The 16,970-nt window shown below is 43.8% G+C and overlaps 2 protein-coding genes across 7 annotated transcripts; one reads left to right on the forward strand and one right to left on the reverse strand.

Moving 5' to 3' along the window:
• Nucleotides 1-395: 395 nt before the first annotated feature.
• On the reverse strand, nt 396-8,762 carry LOC137796246 (bone morphogenetic protein 7-like). Of its 2 annotated transcripts, XM_068594058.1 has the most exons (8): nt 8,339-8,762; nt 4,205-4,382; nt 3,118-3,128; nt 1,483-1,626; nt 1,038-1,259; nt 848-906; nt 635-745; nt 396-545 (listed from the first exon to the last, which is right to left on the reverse strand). In XM_068594058.1, the coding sequence occupies exons 1-8, from the start codon at nt 8,742-8,744 to the stop codon at nt 396-398; spliced, it is 1,281 nt and encodes a 426-aa protein (XP_068450159.1). In that variant the 5' UTR covers nt 8,745-8,762. The 2 variants fall into 2 exon arrangements, with proteins under 2 accessions (XP_068450159.1, XP_068450158.1); XM_068594057.1 differs by lacking the exon at nt 3,118-3,128 and having other exon boundaries at nt 848-921; nt 1,053-1,259; nt 1,483-1,631; nt 4,193-4,382.
• A 1,829-nt stretch (nt 8,763-10,591) lies between these two features.
• rae1 (ribonucleic acid export 1) lies at nt 10,592-16,634 on the forward strand. Of its 5 annotated transcripts, XM_068595258.1 has the most exons (13): nt 11,015-11,150; nt 11,285-11,426; nt 11,543-11,647; nt 11,859-11,951; nt 12,034-12,120; nt 12,205-12,291; nt 12,570-12,641; nt 12,754-12,861; nt 13,029-13,135; nt 13,566-13,641; nt 15,182-15,376; nt 15,490-15,575; nt 16,086-16,634. In XM_068595258.1, coding segments are annotated over exons 2-13 (1,107 nt in total). In that variant the 5' UTR covers nt 11,015-11,150; nt 11,285-11,336; the 3' UTR covers nt 16,087-16,634. The 5 variants fall into 5 exon arrangements, with proteins under 5 accessions (XP_068451356.1, XP_068451358.1, XP_068451357.1 ...); XM_068595255.1 differs by lacking the exons at nt 11,015-11,150; nt 16,086-16,634 and adding an exon at nt 10,592-10,711 and having other exon boundaries at nt 15,490-15,579; XM_068595257.1 differs by lacking the exon at nt 16,086-16,634 and having other exon boundaries at nt 10,931-11,021; nt 15,490-15,579.
• The last annotated feature ends 336 nt before the right edge of the window (nt 16,635-16,970 follow it).

The following is a 16,970-nucleotide window of genomic DNA, read 5'->3' on the forward strand; positions in this document are numbered from 1 at the left end:
ATATTAACCTCTTCATTTAATGGTTCCAGCGCTGACTGTTTTGCTTGAGTCCCTGAAGTAACTCCACATTGCTTGGTGTCCTTTCAGTGCACTTTTTCTCGTCAAGCTCAAGAGAAAGCAAAATAAACTCCTTTGTTCAACCTTTCTCTGTTACCAATAGTTCTATTTGGTTTGTGGTAGTGGTTAATACTGCGTTGGAGGCTCAGCTGCTGCTCGTAAAAAAACAGAACGCCAGATTATTTAAAGCTTGTTCTGTGGCAGGAGCTCCCTGGTGACCAGCCAGTCAATCATCTCTTGTCTCTGGTTCCTTCACTTCCGCCTTTCTCCAGCGCCCCTCCCACCCCTCTCCCTCCCACCCCCAAATTGCAGATCTCACAGGAGGGGGTTTCGAGCGGTCAGTGGCAGCCGCACGCTCTGACCACCATGTTGCGATATTTCTTGAGAATGACGTTGGAGCTGTCGTCAAAGTAGAGCACCGAGATGCCGTGGAGCTGCGTGGGGGCGCAGCAGGGCTTGGGCACCGTGTCCGGGTTGATGAAGTGCACCTGTGGCCACAGGAAGCAGAAATTAATCCTCACAGGAAGTGGAGGTTGCAGTGAAAGCGCCTGTCATCGTGTGGCCGTCTGGAACTTACCAGAGTTTGCACAATGGCGTGGTTGGTGGCATTCATGTAGGAGTTGAGAGGGAAGGCACATTCTCCCTCGCAGTAGTACGCTGCATAGCCCTCTGGTGCTATGATCCAGTCCTGCTCCGAGTCAAAGCAAAATTAAATGTCAGTTAACTGTCACTTTTGGATATGAAAAGAAGTGAACTTCTATTAAAACAAGGTCATAAAGTGTAAACATACCTGCCATCCCAAATCTCTGAAGCTGACATACAGCTCGTGCTTTTTGCATCCCTCTTTGGAGAGGCCACGGTTATCTGAAATGTAAAACATGCAAGTATGAGTACACGCAGGGATCAAAGTAAAAAAGTATCAAAGGGCCAGTTGATCCGAGTCGCTTAAACCACGACTAGAGTCGATGCTGGTGAGATTTGAAGGGTTCGGGCACCTGTTGCAGCCTCCACTGCCTTTAGTGCATCTTGGACAGTCTTCTGGGGTTTGGAGCGGTTGGACTGGCGCCCCTTGTGGCCGTGGGCCGAGCGGATGCTACGGAAACGCACCTCGTTGGCTTTGATGAAGGCCACCACGAAGGGCTGCTTGCCCTGAGGTCCACTGCTCGTCACCAGCCCCGCCAGTCTGGGGTTCCTCCTCTGACCTGTAATGGGAGACCGGGTGAACAAAAGTATTGAGACTTCTCTACTAAACAATCATTTGTTCATTCTAATATGACCACAACGACCAACTTGTGAGACAACTACTCAATATTTCATGGTCCTTTTCCCCACAGAGTTAGGAAGCATTAAATCGTCGCTCCAGACAAGGACTGTATTTGTGCTGTGACTGTTCCAGATGTGAATTAATGCATGGCGGTGACTGACCGTGGCTGTCCTCCAGGACCAGGCACAGACCGAAATTCTGCTCAGGGTTGACCAGCCAGAGGTTACTGGTGTCGGTCAGGTCAAACACCAGCCAGCCCTCCTCTGCAGCCCACACTTCTCGCTGCTCCAGCAGCAAGAGCTCCACTTCCCTGAGAAGAGGGCGGCATTTCAACGTTGAAAGCATTTCGTGTGCAAAATACTGATTTTCAAATGGAATATTCTTGTTTGGCTGCAGATTTAAATATTCTAAATGTTTTACGTTTCTGCAAATGGATTTTTGCTCCGTAAATAAAAGCAATGGCTGTATAAAAGTGTATGTATGGTATGCATGGGGAAATGAGCAGCTGTCCTTCGACTTGCATTTAAAATTTGTTTTTAACCTTTTACAAACCGTAGACGGGTCGGTACTTCTTGTTTCCCCCATGTTTCAGTAGTCGTATGAACCCCAAATGAGTTCTAATATGTGTGTTATTTTATATATTTCAGAATTTTTTTAAAATATTTACTAAGAAATCAGTTTATATCATTTTTTTTATCATAACTATGAACGTCCAGCCTGATCGAAATTCCCCAAAAATGCCTCCTCGAACGGTCCCCCAGTTTTTCAACCTGACTGACTCAGGGCCTTAACAACAGCCCACATACTAATGAGACACCCTTTAGCAAAGATTAGGACCTAAAGAATCGACTTTGGGCGCACAAGGTTTTAATTTTCTGTTGTTTTGGCAAAGTACGCAAGCACATTGGGTTAAAAATGAAAAATGACTTTCAGGTTAAAGTTCAGCCTTTTGTTTCAAGGTGTTTATATCCATAATATGGGGTCTGGGAACAGTGTGTGAATTTTAACCCTCTTTCTTGATATTCCCTCAATTCAATGAAGCAGGAAAATTATGGATAAACAGCCAAGAAGTTTTATGGCCAAAAAGTGGAATGTTGCTGTTTTTCAGCCAAGTCAGACACCTGACGTCAGACCACCAGAGAATGTGTTTTGCTGACAAAGAAAGATAATTGATAAGGGTACAAAGTTCATGTATAAAACGATCCAAATATAAAACATGATTTTTATGGTTTATGTTTGGTTGTCGAATTATTTCACTGTGTCACATACAACTGTTCAATTACACACAAATGGAGGCATTCCAACTTTGTTCATCAGATTTAAACAACATCAGAATCAAGCTGAGAGACTGAACCGAATCGTCATTGTTTCAAATCCACAGTGCTGAAACACACAGCCAACACCACAGAAAATGTAAAAGTGTCCGTTACAGTTCTGACTGAACATTTTTCACAGGGAATTGAATCACTCACAATGATTTGCATAATACATTAAAACAAAATTCTAAATATTTTTATTGCAAGATTACAGAAGATTTGACCGTTCAAAACGATGTCATGAAGCATCGTGTGAATCATGTCCCGGACACCCACATCCAACTGCCTTCATCAGAGCAGCACTTTCCGAACATCCCAGAAGAAATCTCCCAGGCTGATCCGGGCCGTCTTGAGGGCAGATTTCTCACAGACAATGGCTGCGTTTGCACACTCGAGTTTCAGACCTTCGGGCAGACGTCTGCCTTCAGCCCTGCTGGCTGCTCGTCTGTGTAGAGTGGCTTTTGTGTGTCTGCGAATGACAATGGTGTTGCCTCTATCACCGTCGTCAGCCGTTGAGAGAGTTTACAGTGTGGGGGGGGGGGTGAAGCTTTGATTTGTGAGAAAGAACGACACGTGCGGGGTCTGGGTGTTCTGCAGTCGGATCATTTGTTGCGTTGTTATCTCGTTTCAGAAGAAGTTTAAGAGCGGCGTTAGAGTACAAAGGCTGGCAGGCTGACCGACACAAAAGAGCTACAGACACGCTTTCGGTCTGACAGTCTGACAGTGAGAAACACGGTGGAGTGAACAAGAGAAAGAGAGTGGATGTCTCCTGGGGGCCCGTCCTGTTCTGTGTGAGAGAGTAAATTTGCTCTGGAGAGAATAATTGTGTTTCTGTAATAGACACTAATGTCTGTGTAAACAGCTTCAGTGCCGACACCAACATCAGCAGAAATAACCGTGGGAAATGTAGAGAGACACGCGGACAGATGAGTGCGCACACAGCAGCCGGGAAACACACTATTCATACCATGTCACTGGAGGATACGCATGTGCACCAATGGAACGAGCTTCGATGACTTTGTTTGTAAATAAAGTGCTTTATAGGGTCAGTTCCCCCAACATTTTAATAATAAAAAAAGGGTTGGCTATATCTGTTTTCCCGCTCGAAACATCTGAACAAATACTACACCAGTATTTGAGTGAACTAATCCCTACTTGCGGTGGTGGAAAGTAAATTTGGGGTACTTGTACTTTGAGTATTTCTGTTTACTTCATACTTCAACTTCACTACGTCTCAAAGACAAATACTGTATGTTTAATTCAGATAAACAAAACACATTATCAATAAATAAATCACAGTCTCTGCTTTTGATACGTTAAGTATATGTTGATACCACTGCTATTGTACTTTTGAATTGTATAGTTTTAAATGCAGGACTTTTACTTGTCACAAAGTATTTCTGTATTACTACTTTTAGATATGGGTGCTTTCACGACTGCCTGATGGTGAAATGCTGCTGAGGAGATCAAGCTCATGCGCATGACAAAGGATAAAGCAAATCACAAGTAAGCAGCAGTAAATTCCTCTGAAATGTTAAGAAGAAAACATCCATACCTGTTTGGAGGCTCCTGCAGGACCTGGTATACACTGACTCTGAATGTCTGGTTCTCATAGCGCTCCTGGATGAAATCTTTATAAATCCTGAACTCTGCCGCTGTGACAACTTCGCCCACAGGAATACGGGATAGGTCGAACCGAAATTCTCTTCTGTGTTGCTGGTGCGAAAGATCCTGATCTTGATCGACTATAAGAAAGAAGGGGCGGGGGGGAGCAATCAATTGATTAATGTGTTTCATCACAAATTGCTCCATATACAACCCACCAGATAATGACATCATTATGAGAAGTGATTTATCGTCTCACACACACACACACAATTCATACATACACAATGAAATAATACTTCTGCATGGGAAAGTTTGTACATCTGAGGGAAAGGCCGACCACTGTGAGTATGCGAGCCAGTCGGTGGTTGCATATATCTGTCAAATCTGTCGCCAAATCAAACGTTGCTCTGATGTGTGTCACTCTGCCCACATCTCGGAAGCACTCGGTCAGAAATAGGGGAAAATCCGGCTGTGAAGCGATTGATCTAAACATCACTTAAGTCTGCCATACGCGCCAATATATGTGGGGGAGAGAGAAAAAACACACATTCAGGGCTCAGCTTGGCTCCACGTTTAAATTGCACACATGTGCTGACCACAAGAAAAGGCCCGTTAAGGCACTGCCCGGAAAACCGCAGCTGCCAGTGTGCTTTTACAAACACGCATAAAGCGGAGAAAGACACACAAATTCATGTGTGACTTTAGCTACCAGAGTCTGTACCACCCGCACCTCCATGATCATTTTGCCATGTATCACTGCGCATGTGAGTGGGGAGGGTAGCGTAAAGCAGCGGTCGCTGATGGCACTGTGGGGTTTCCGCCCCGCCCCGGGGGCCAGCTGAAGCTCTCCAGCTCTCAGACTTTCCAGAGGAAGGGTGGTCATGAAAGACCCCAAGAGCCCCTTGACGCTTTCCAGCGTCGTGTTTTTACAGCGGTAGCCAATGCGCTTGTCCTTGGAAAGAGCGGCGGAGGTCCCTGGTGAAGGTGTGCAGAGCGGAGCTGTGATTAGTCACCTTTAAACACATCCTGCCCACTGGCGTACACCATGACATCATCATGACATCAGCCCGCACTCCCACGGATGGTCCACTATTGTTTCAGTGCACTGACAAGCAAACACACAGCACCTCAACACTAGAAACAGAACTTTTCTTTTTACACAAAAGAGCTCTCACACACACACACACACACACACACACACACACACACACACACACACACACACACACACACACACACTGACTCACAGTCTTCTAAAAACATTTCTAACGGCACAGAAACACACGCAAGCCGCTGATCGTTAAGAGCAGTGCATTCTGCGCCCTGCTAGTCATTTGTTTGACCGCAATTAAATGCTGGAAGGGAACGAGGGGTGTTTTTATGAAAGCAATAATTGCTTGTAAGGACTTGGTGTGTTTATGTTAGGGACCATTAGCTGCAGAGATCAGACCTCAGATATGCAAACTTCCCTCTGGGAGGCATTTCAACACTTCAGACTCCTGACACAGCGGGGCCACACAGCCATGAAGCTATCATTAACCTATTGCAATTTTACCCATCAGCATGGGTGGTTTAAAGGAGTATCACCGCGCATGCACAAAAAAACGGGAAAAAAATACCAAAACATAACCTTTGTGGATAAGAATACACTTCAGACATATTGTATGTCATCTTGCATCAGTCAGGATCAGACTTTCATTTTCAACCGATTCAAGTTGGATACTTTTACTAAAGTGAACATTTTTCCTTCCTATCAGATCCAAGAACGTCTGCATGCGCGGACAAGTTTGAAAATATTTCTAAAGCTCTTTCCTCGCAGATGATTAAAACCCCCACAAACGCCTTTTCTGAACAATCATTTCACGTATGCATACATTTTTCCTACATTGCTACTCATTGATGACAATTAAACCAACAATATTTCTTTCTAAAAGACAAAGGTGGGCTCCAAGCGTCTCGTGAGAGAGGAATTATTTTTGCACACAGTGTTTAAATAAAGAGACGGTTAATGCGATTTCTGGTGGGGCCAAAGGAATTCTTTGTGTGATCTCCTTAGGCTTCATACAGATCAGCTTAACAGGACAAACACATTTCTTCTCGCTTGTTCTCAAAAACACAATACACCTTCTGTTCTCCAGCGATACGACGGTTCCTCGAGCTGTTAACAAAGCATTTTGTACCTGTTCTATTCTCATGAAAGCCATTGACATTTCTGGCCATTGGGCCTTTTCCCAATGCTCTGCAGGTGTGTTGAGGTCAATGCAAGTAGCAGGCAAGCAGGGAGCAACATCTGATTGAGATTGAGCGTCAGAACAGTCTCCTGCACTACATTTGATGTATTTCTTTCTAAATAAATGGACAAGAGGAACCACAAATGTGCAGCGCAATAGCAGCTGCCTCGTGTAATGTTGCATGACAATGAGACAAACGCTTCCCGCTGGTGTTTCTGAAGTATGACCTGCGGTTTGGCATTGTAACAGACGTAAACACATGCAGCCATGTATGTGTCTCCGCATGTGTGTAGTGATGTGATATACTGTGTGCGACAACACAAGCTTGAGCAAAAGAGACGTGGAACCTTTTACTAACTTTTCTTAATCCTTTTCCCCTTCCATAATTAATTTCACACTGAGTAGATGAGGCTGAACTGCTGGAACCAGTATTCTTGTCCACCTGCAGGTTATAGCTGCAAGGCATATTGGGAGAAGGGTGACGGGCGGCTCTATGGCAGCTTTCCCTCACGCTGGAAGTTGTGGTCTTCTGAAGGGAAATACCATAATCTAGTTCAGTCTTGAAGCGATCATCCAGGACCACCAGGATCGAGTCACTGCAGCACTTTGTGGGAGCCCCAGCTCGAAGCTCTGCCAATCATCAGCACAGGAGGAGGCTGTGGTGGGCTTGAGAGAGAAATAATGCACACTCACTGTGTCCGTTCTTTCCTCCCTCCTCTTTATAATCAACCTCCTCTGATGTGGAACCACAAAAGTCTGCTATGAGTTTTCTGAAACAATGTTTCCAGATCTCATTAGCCAAAAGGCCGTCCGTTAAAAGTTCAGGACTGAGGACAGGGATTGCTATGTTTTGAATTTTTAAAATGTTTTGCATTGACAACATATTTATGGGCAGGACAATAAGTCTAAATGGCTCTTCATCTTAAAGGCTGGAGTTCAATCCCAACGCCATACAAGCAGACAGAAAAGGTTTAAGGTTTCTGGGAGCGGTATCTCAGATGAAGAAAAAACGTCATATGTTCTGGTTGACCTCCGACCCTCCTCCTGATGAGGTCGAAAAGGGGCATAAAGAAGACACAGGTTGGTTTTAGGTGTAACCACATCCGGATAAGAGCCACAGGCACCGTGCTGTCTGCTGCCTCACCATAGTGATATCAGAGCCGCCGTAGGATCTCCAAGGGAAACAAAGGAAGGATTTGCCTTTAATAAAATCAGTAATGTCTCAGTGAGCCTTTGACTCTTGTGATTTGCGCCCTCCAAACAAACACACACATAAGTGCAGTGCACACGAGCACCTGCACTATTGGGGATTACTGCAGCAATAACATGTGTTTAGATGCAGTTTGTATCTTGATCTAACTTCACTCTCCCTCCCCAGAGGTTTAGAAGTGCCCGTCCAATTCCTGGCCATGCGAAACAAAGCTATGCTAAAGCCTCTCCCCCAAAGCTTTGAAAGGATCCTGGTGAAATCGGATACAGGCATGTTGTCATAACATTTACAGCTCGGAATGCATAATGCCTGATCTCAAGTAAAGAAAGTGACCTAAAAGCCACAATGTCAGAAACACGGGCTCTCACACAGACTTAACTAATGCACTCTGTGCTGGATGAACATGACAACAAAATGGAAAGCATTTAAAATCTTGGATTCAATCTCATAACAGAGACGAAACTTGAATCCCACAACATAATAAGTACTCATTGATTTAGACTTTGTTTTATGTAAATACTCCCACGTAGGTTTAAGATAATAATACAAATACAAAATAAAATGTTAATGTAAACAGGAGCACAGTAAACAAAGTCCCTGTGGTGATATTTAGTAAATCCCTGTCTATATAAAGGGCAGATTGCAAACTTACCGGTATTGACAAAACTCATCACCGTGTCTGCGTCATGTAGGAAGCGGCTGTCCTGTGGGGTCACCATGGGGGAGACTTGGGTCGGTAAAACGGGCTTGTAGAAGGAGAATCCGGGCAGGGCTGCGTCTGTAGAGATGGTGTTGTACAGGTCCAGCATGAACATCGGGGCCGCGTTGTATTTGGTGTGGACGTGCGGCCGCGGACGATGCGGCAGCCCCAGGATGGAGAGGATCTCCCGCTGCATCTCCCTGCGCTCTTGGCTCCGCAGCCGCCGCTGGATGAAGCTGGAGCGCACCTCGTTGTCCACGGAGAAGTTTGCGAAGGCGACCTGCGTGGCCCACACGCAGGAAGCCCAATACTGGAGGATTATTATCGTCACCAGAGCGCTTGACACCATTTTTGCCATTTTTACGCGCGGCTACACTCGAAAGTCAGGATTAGGGATGCGCGTCCTCCATACACAGTTCCCCTATTCGTGGTGGGAGTCAAACACAATAACCTCTATCAACTCAGAAGAGCATTTCCCTCATCCTCTGTGGCTGCGCGCTTTCTTGGTCGGGCGCTCCTCTTGATGGGAATTTGGGAATGGATTTTATCGAGGTGCTGTGTCAGGGGAGGGGCAGGAGGGGTGGAGTGGGATAAACCAATACTGGAAAGATTGGGAGAGTTTGTGGGGGTGAGTGAGTCAATGGGGGAGAATAGCTCCTATCATGAAGTGCACTCCTCTATCTTGGTAATAAGATAGAGTGTGGACCGTTCAAACCAAAGTGTCCCATCATTGCGTCCTTTGTTTGGCTATGATTATTTGGTCACAAATGAAAGTGGACTTTTTATTTTATATCTTCTAAGCAGTATCCTGCAGCCATGAACCCAGGGTTTTATCAACATCGACTTCTTTTCAAACCTCATTCTTTTTATAGTTTTAAATGTATTGTCGCAGTGCCTCAATGCTGTTGGAACAATTACTTCAACACGAAGTAAGAAAAAAAAAAACGCTTAATGATCAGTCCAAAGGTGAAGAGATAAAAATCATTTAATCCCTCCTTCGACGCGGACACCTTTGAACTCAAACAATAAACTCGGGCCCACCCTAATTGTTGAGGGGTTTGAGTGATTAGCAGTACAGGCACATGAAGGGGCATGCCAATAGCACGAATGAATTACAACAATGTGTAAAGCACTCTGACTCCTTTAATGGAGAGTTAATGGGGGTGGGGTGGACAATGAATGACAAAGCCAGAATGCTACACTGAATACAGATGTGTGCTTTCCTGAGTTGTGAGGACAGCATGTGTCTATCACACAGTCACAGAATGAAGTGGCCTTTTACTACACGGTTTAAAAGCACACAACTGCATTTCCACCAGCGCCATACAACAGTCACTTGTGATGTTTTATTTTTTCCCAGCACCGGTCACTTCATGGCTCAACCCTACACACTCTTTTAACGACAAGAGTCCTCTACAATAAACATCTGTGAACATAAAATAAAAATGTATGTACAATTCCTTTTTTCTCAAGGACTGTTATAGCAAGTCTGTGTACAGGTCCTTTACAAATGCTAATAAATATATTTCTATATCTGAAATACATTATCTGAGTGGGGTTCTGGCAGTATATCCACCTCATCATCCCGGTTTCATCGCATTACAACATGGCAAAAATCTAAATAATGAAATATAAAAAGAAAACGGCCTTGGTTAGTAACAGTGATGGACATAAACGGACTGTTCATTCTGTAAGTAAGTACCAATTTAAAATATTGTAGTGGAGTGTTTTTATTTGATGCCACTTCATTCATATTTGGCAATATTGTACATTTGTACTCCACTACTGACATGAAAAGTCTTACAATCATCATCATGTTCAATGTATACTATCGTTCTTATATATATGTCCTGTATTTATCTTTTTGTCAAGTTGAAACTTAACATTTTTTGTTCATTGCGGTTTGTCACGGCAAAGGCATTGCACATTGTATTTTTGGCGAAACAACATTATTCTGAGTGTAGTTAGCATTCCACTAGCATTGCACACAGACATATTTTATTTATATGCCTGTCCATGTTCGGCAGATAGATGAGGTGTACTGAACAGTCGGATTGGGATCTCCCACCTGATCTGCACAGCAGTTTACGCCTCACAGATCTGGATTACTTTGGTGACTTTCCATCAAAGTCACTTCACTTGCTTTCCCGCACTGCCCTCAAGCGATTGCTTGTCGAAATTGCATGCTTTTACCCGGATCCACCACGTCATCAGAGTGCGACACACGGGGGAAGAACAAGCGCCACATTTTTAATGCGCCAAATTGTTTTTTGGGGAGGCATTTTCCAGCGTTACGGCACATATCTAGAGCACAACGCATTTTGGGTATGTATAGTCATGTCGGTTTGAGGCTGTCTTGCGTGACGGTACAACTCGTTACACCGGGAAGTTGTTCATAACCTGCTAACGTTACATCAGCGGCGCTGCCACAGCAACTGAGCTCAGAAACGGGCTCAGCTAACGGCAGTTAGCGTCGAATCGTCACGTTCCACACGTCGCGACTAAAATAAAAACCGTTGACGTTACCCGCGCTTCGAAGTATGTCCCACACATGTTTTAACGTTAACGAGCTACCGGGGACGTGCGCGTTTGGAGCGAGCAACGGGCAACTGATTAACGCGACGTTAGCGTCACGGTGCAACTGTTTTTGCTCTACGCAGCTCAGTCTCCTCCCAATGATATCTAGTTAACCGTTGAGTTTATAACTGAGTGCTATGATTGAGGTAGCTAAAGTAATTGCGCGTGACGCCTCTTCGACGTTTGAGTAGGGCCTTTGTTTACACGCCCTTTTTCAGTTCAACGCCACATCCCTGTTGCCATATTGGTTATATCGACCCGATGATGTTGACGACTGTCAATTTAATGACGTCTGCTCTTCTTCCCCTCTCTCCCTCTTAGCCGAGCCTCTCTCTTTCTCTCAGTCGGGCAGTACGCATAACCACCACGTACTATGAGTTTATTTGGGACAACCTCCGGGTTTGGAGCAGCGGGGGCCGGTGTCTTTGGAGCCGCAACAACAGACAGCCACAATCCCATGAAGGTGAACCAGCAGACTGCACCATTCAACATGGATTTTTATAAACTCTTATGGTGTTTCTCTGAAACCTCTGTTCTGCACTGTTCTCTTGTTTCCATTTGTTGTTTATGTTCCCCCAGGATGTTGAAGTGACTTCCCCTCCGGATGACAGCATCAGCTGTCTGGCTTTCAGTCCCCCCACTATGCCAGGGAACTTCCTCATCGGAGGATCCTGGGCCAACGATGTGAGTTATGTATTCAATCATAATACTGGTGTCCACTAGTATATTTGATTGATTTAGTGAAAGTTATGACTAGATTTGAGTGCAGTTGAGGTCCAGGAGGATCCATTCACCGAGCTTGTCTTCCATGAAGGACTACATCTGCACTCGATAATGAGTATCATATGCTATGCTTCTTAAACAAGTCTACCCATGTGGTATCATCTGACCTCAGGTCCGGTGCTGGGAGGTTCAAGACAATGGGCAGACGGTCCCCAAAGCCCAACAAATGCACACAGGTCCTGTGCTGGATGTATGCTGGAGTGACGTAAGTCTCATCATACAAAGTAGGTTAAGCCCTGGAGTAGAACTCAGTTATGATGTACTATTATTTTCTTTTTTTTCACCAGGATGGGAGTAAAGTCTTTACTGCTTCCTGTGACAAAACGGCCAAGATGTGGGATCTTAACAGCAATCAAGCTATGCAGATTGCACAGGTTGGATACAAGTATAGAAATTAACTATGTGGTCAAAGTGATGAAGCAGAATCATCTTACACCTCTCACCATATCCCCTTTTAGCATGACGGTCCAATCAAGGCAATCCACTGGATAAAAGCCCCGAACTACAGCTGTATTATGACCGGCAGTTGGGACAAAACACTGAAGGTACAACAGCACACAGAACATTTCCACACATTTATTTTTTTTTGCCATTAGGATCCCAATAATATCTAAAAAATACACAACCATTAAATATGATCGGCCATTCTGCTTCCAGAGAAGTTGTTTGGTCAACTTAATTTCAGTCTCTTCTGGACCATCAGTATTTGTGTGGACACTTACATCTAACCATAATAATCTCTTATCAGAGCTAATCAGATAGTTGGCATATTGAACTTTGTGGTGAAGAACTGAGAAATATGAGAGCTTTTTTTCCTCTTCAGTTCTGGGACACCCGCTCTCCCAATCCCATGATGTCTCTGCAGATGCCAGAGAGATGCTACTGTGCAGATGTTGTAAGTGGTTTATAAGGGTAACGGCAAACAGTGTAATCATTGTTGAGTACATAGTTAAATATGTGACTTTCTGTGTGTGTTTTTTCCCCACCTCCCTGGCTGTTGTATGTAGGTGTATCCCATGGCTGTGGTTGCCACAGCGGAGAGAGGTCTCATAGTGTACCAGCTGGAGAACCAGCCCTCTGAGTTTCGCAGAATAGATTCTCCTCTCAAACATCAGGTAAATGGATTTCCTCCATTAAATATGTTCTACCTTTTGGTATACATTAAGCCACTTGTTCCACTAACTTCATGTATAGCCAGATTCTTGTAATTTTACTTGATTCCGGATTTTAAGTCCCACATTTATTCCTATCTTTTGATTCAACTCGCATTTCCGCCCTACAGCACCGCTGTGTTGCCATATTCAAGGACAAGCAGAACAAGCCCACTGGATTTGCACTGGGAAGCATTGAGGGCCGAGTGGCCATCCACTACATCAACCCTCCAAACCCGTGAGTATCTAAAACAGTCTAATTCCAACAAGTGAAGATATTTTGGATGTCTTGCTGCAGGTGCTTCTTCAATCCAGTGATTTTTCAACCACTGTGCCACGGCACACCAGTGTGCCGTGTGAGATCGTCAGGTGTGCTTTGGGAAATATCCAATTTCACTTCACTTAATCGGTCCAAAAAATATTATTTAGTTGCCGCAAATCATTTATATTTTACTTGTTGTATTATGCTACAATGTGACATTTTGTAACTTTCTTTGATTGTTGGTGTGCTGCAGGATTTTTTTATTATCGAAAATGTGCCGCAGCTCAAAAAAGGTTGAAAAACACTGCTTTAATCCAGTTTTCTTATGCATGAGTCAACGAACTGCTATTATTGTCAAAGGCCTGAAGAAAAATATGACATGAATGTGTTTCCTTATCCCATTCAGAGCCAAAGACAACTTCACCTTTAAGTGTCACCGGTCGAATGGAACCAACACAGCCACTCCACAGGACATCTATGCTGTAAGTGATTCAGAATTTCTAAGGCGGTTTGAAATAATTTGATCTTTTGTGCTCTTAAATGAGATTGCATGAACACATTCTGTTGGAACAGAGACTATGCACTTTATTGTCAATCGTTTTGATGCAAATTCGTATAATAGACATTTTTCCGTACATTTGTCTTTAATAGTAGGAAAACCTTAGGTGGAATGAATAATAATAGTGATAAATGGCTTGGAACAGACTAACAGGGTTCGTACGGCCATGAAAAACCTGAAAAAGTCATGGTATTTTAAAATGCTAATTTCCAGGCCTGGATAGTCATGGAAAAAAATAAAATCCCCAAAGTCATGGAAATGTGTTATATTCATATGTTCATGTCATTCATCTACGCTGAGTTTGAAATAATTTAATGTTTTTAAAAGAAAGCTAAAAGAAGACATACGCTTTCATACTCGCAGTGTGAATTATTTGCGATTTGCGAGTGATTGCACCTTAGCAAGTGACATGCCGTCCGCTTCCCTAAGCTACTTATTTTAGCAACAGTAGTTTGCTTCGTGAGCGGTTGAGATAATTCACTATGCCAGGGAAGTGTAGCTTTAACAATGCTTGGCTACATATGGAGAAATACACATCACGGGTTACAACCGACAAAGACCCGGGACGAGCCAAAGGTAGACTGTGTGGAGGCAAATCCTCCGACATTTCGACATTTCCCTTTAGCATTAACAAGCCATGCTAAAGGGAGCCGACATTGGAGCACTGTAGATTGCGGAGCTACAGTGACCCCCCCATCACCAGCCTTTCCGCCACAGTGGCCAGGGCAACAGCTATGCTGAGCGCGCTGCTCGCTTCGGCTAACAAGCAGGCGGCTATAACCGATGACGCTATAATGAAAAATTACATTCTCACTGCGGAGGTAATGTGGGCATTGAAGGTTGGCAATTCACATTTTTCTTTAAAATCATGTGAAGATGCCAGTCTGCTCTTTCGCCGGATGTTCCCCCGATCGCCAGATCGCGGCACAATTTGCTTGTGGCGAAAGCAAATGCTTATATCTCTGCTCGTTCGGGCTCGCTCCCAACTTTAAGAGTCTATAAAGGGATTTCACTAAATGTTTGGTGATGGAAATTTGGTTCAAAGTCATAGAAATCCATTGGTCAAAATGTGTAAGAACCCTGGCCAAACCTAAAATGAATATACTGAATGAATGACACATGTGTCACATCTGCAGCAAAGCAGGTCTGTTATATAGTGTTCCACTTGGCACAGTGGTCAATATCTGAGATCAATATTCATGTGAATATAGCCTAACATTAATGTAATTTGCATTTTTTAAATACACACAATTATTATATGATTGCTGCATAACTTCAATAATAGGATGATTCCCTCTCAAATTTCAGTTGCATTTGTCATATCCACAGATTTATTTTTTATGCGATCTGGTTGACATTCTTGTGTATTTAAAAAACGTTTACAGACCATCATTGCAATATAGTCACACTGACCTGACTAGTTTCCTCAAGTCTCACTGAATGATTTCCATTTTCCTCATCAGGTGAATGCCATCTCCTTCCACCCTGTCCATGGCACACTGTCTACTGTAGGCTCAGACGGACGCTTCAGCTTTTGGGACAAAGACGCCCGCACCAAGTTGAAGACGTCTGAGCAGCTCGACCAGCCGATTACAGCTTGCTGCTTCAACAGCAATGGCAACATCTTTGCATACGCCTCCAGTTACGACTGGTCAAAGGTAGGCGTGAAACCTTTTTCAAATGTGCTGAGCAGGGTTTTTTCATTTCATTACACACGCCCCAAGCCGGCCTTCTCTCCTTTTAATATTGTGCCCTCGTCTGAATTTGTCAGGGCCACGAGTACTACAACCCACAGAAAAAGAACTACATCTTCCTTCGGAACGCTGCAGAGGAGCTGAAGCCTCGAAACAAGAAATGGTGAGTGAAGGGTAGCCACTGTCTGTAAACCTAGAGTGGGCGGGCGCCGCTCCACTTCAATACCTTTGATAGATATGAGTCCAATCGCTGTAATTCCATGTAATATTACGATTAGCTGTTTGGTATAGTAATGGTACTGACTGAGTGAGGTAATTTTGAAGGCCTCTGTAGTTTTAGCTGTAAAGCTGTGTTTGCACAGTCAGGAATTCTGTGATGAAGCCTGCTGGCTTTTTATTTTTTTTAGAGAGAATTTAGCTTGTGCAGTGTTTTCAATGACATTGAGAGGTATTTAACAATTATTATATGTGTAATTATGGTGATAACAATTTTGAAAAAGTAAACATTGAACACAGGCAAGCGATGATGACCATTGTATCAACAGCCTTCATCACCAGTTGAGTTTTGTCTGCTGAAGTGTGACATTGTGCTGTTTATTCTGTACAAAACAGTGAACACACAAAAATCAAGAAACATTTTCTTTTCGACTGACTACTCCCTCATGTCTTTTAGATTCGTCGTGCCAATTCGCATCTCTTGCGAGGAGATGCAGAAGAGTGTGCGTGTGTCTGTGTGTCTGTGTGTGTGCGTGTGTCTGTGTGTGTGTTTGTGTGTATGCGCTCCTTCCTTTTGGCAAACACCTGGACCAATGCCGTACTGTGCATGGACCAATCGGAGGGACCTTTCCAACCTGGCGTTGATGACTTTTTTTTTCTTCTTCTTTTTTTTATACAGCTATTCAAAGACTTTTCATTCTCTTATGATGTGCTGTTACTCGGTGGTCTAGCTCCCTGACTGAAACTGGGAGATAAAATAAATAACTACGTGCATACTGTTAGATTTGAACATGTTTGTTCCAACTGGAGGGAGTAGGTTTAAAAATTAACCAATTGTGTTTGGTGTTTAAGGGTGTGTTAATGATTCACAGAACCGTGTTGTGCATGCAAAACCGTTACCCGCTCTCTTGGGATTCAGCTGTAAATCTCTCTATGATGTCGGTCCCTCACATTGGAATCATCACAACCTCAAACTTATAAACTTTGGACAACATCTGTATCACAATGAGCCTTCCTGTCTGCTTGTTTTTACCCAACTTGACCAGCAGGTGGAGCATTTTTGCCCCTCTGTCTTAACTGCAACAGTTAGCTGTAGAAAAGTCAAAGAGCAAAGCAGGATAAATGAGATCAAAGAAGGGCAGTGGGGTTCCTTGTCCAGGTTAGGTCCTTTTGGCAGGGATACATGGCTGGAGGGGGGGGGGGGTAATTTGTCAAGAGGATATGAATGAGGTAGCTTGAGCAGCTACAAAGACCATATGTGAAAAGTGAACCAGTTCATAGAGGAGAAGGTGTGAATTAAATGCCTTTTTATTGAGGTCATTAGTATGTCACCTAACTGTTA

Source organism: Clinocottus analis, unplaced genomic scaffold, assembly GCF_023055335.1.
Source record: "Clinocottus analis isolate CAN_PGR_092001 unplaced genomic scaffold, fCliAna1.0.p SCAF_3, whole genome shotgun sequence".
NCBI lineage: Eukaryota > Metazoa > Chordata > Actinopteri > Perciformes > Cottidae > Clinocottus > Clinocottus analis.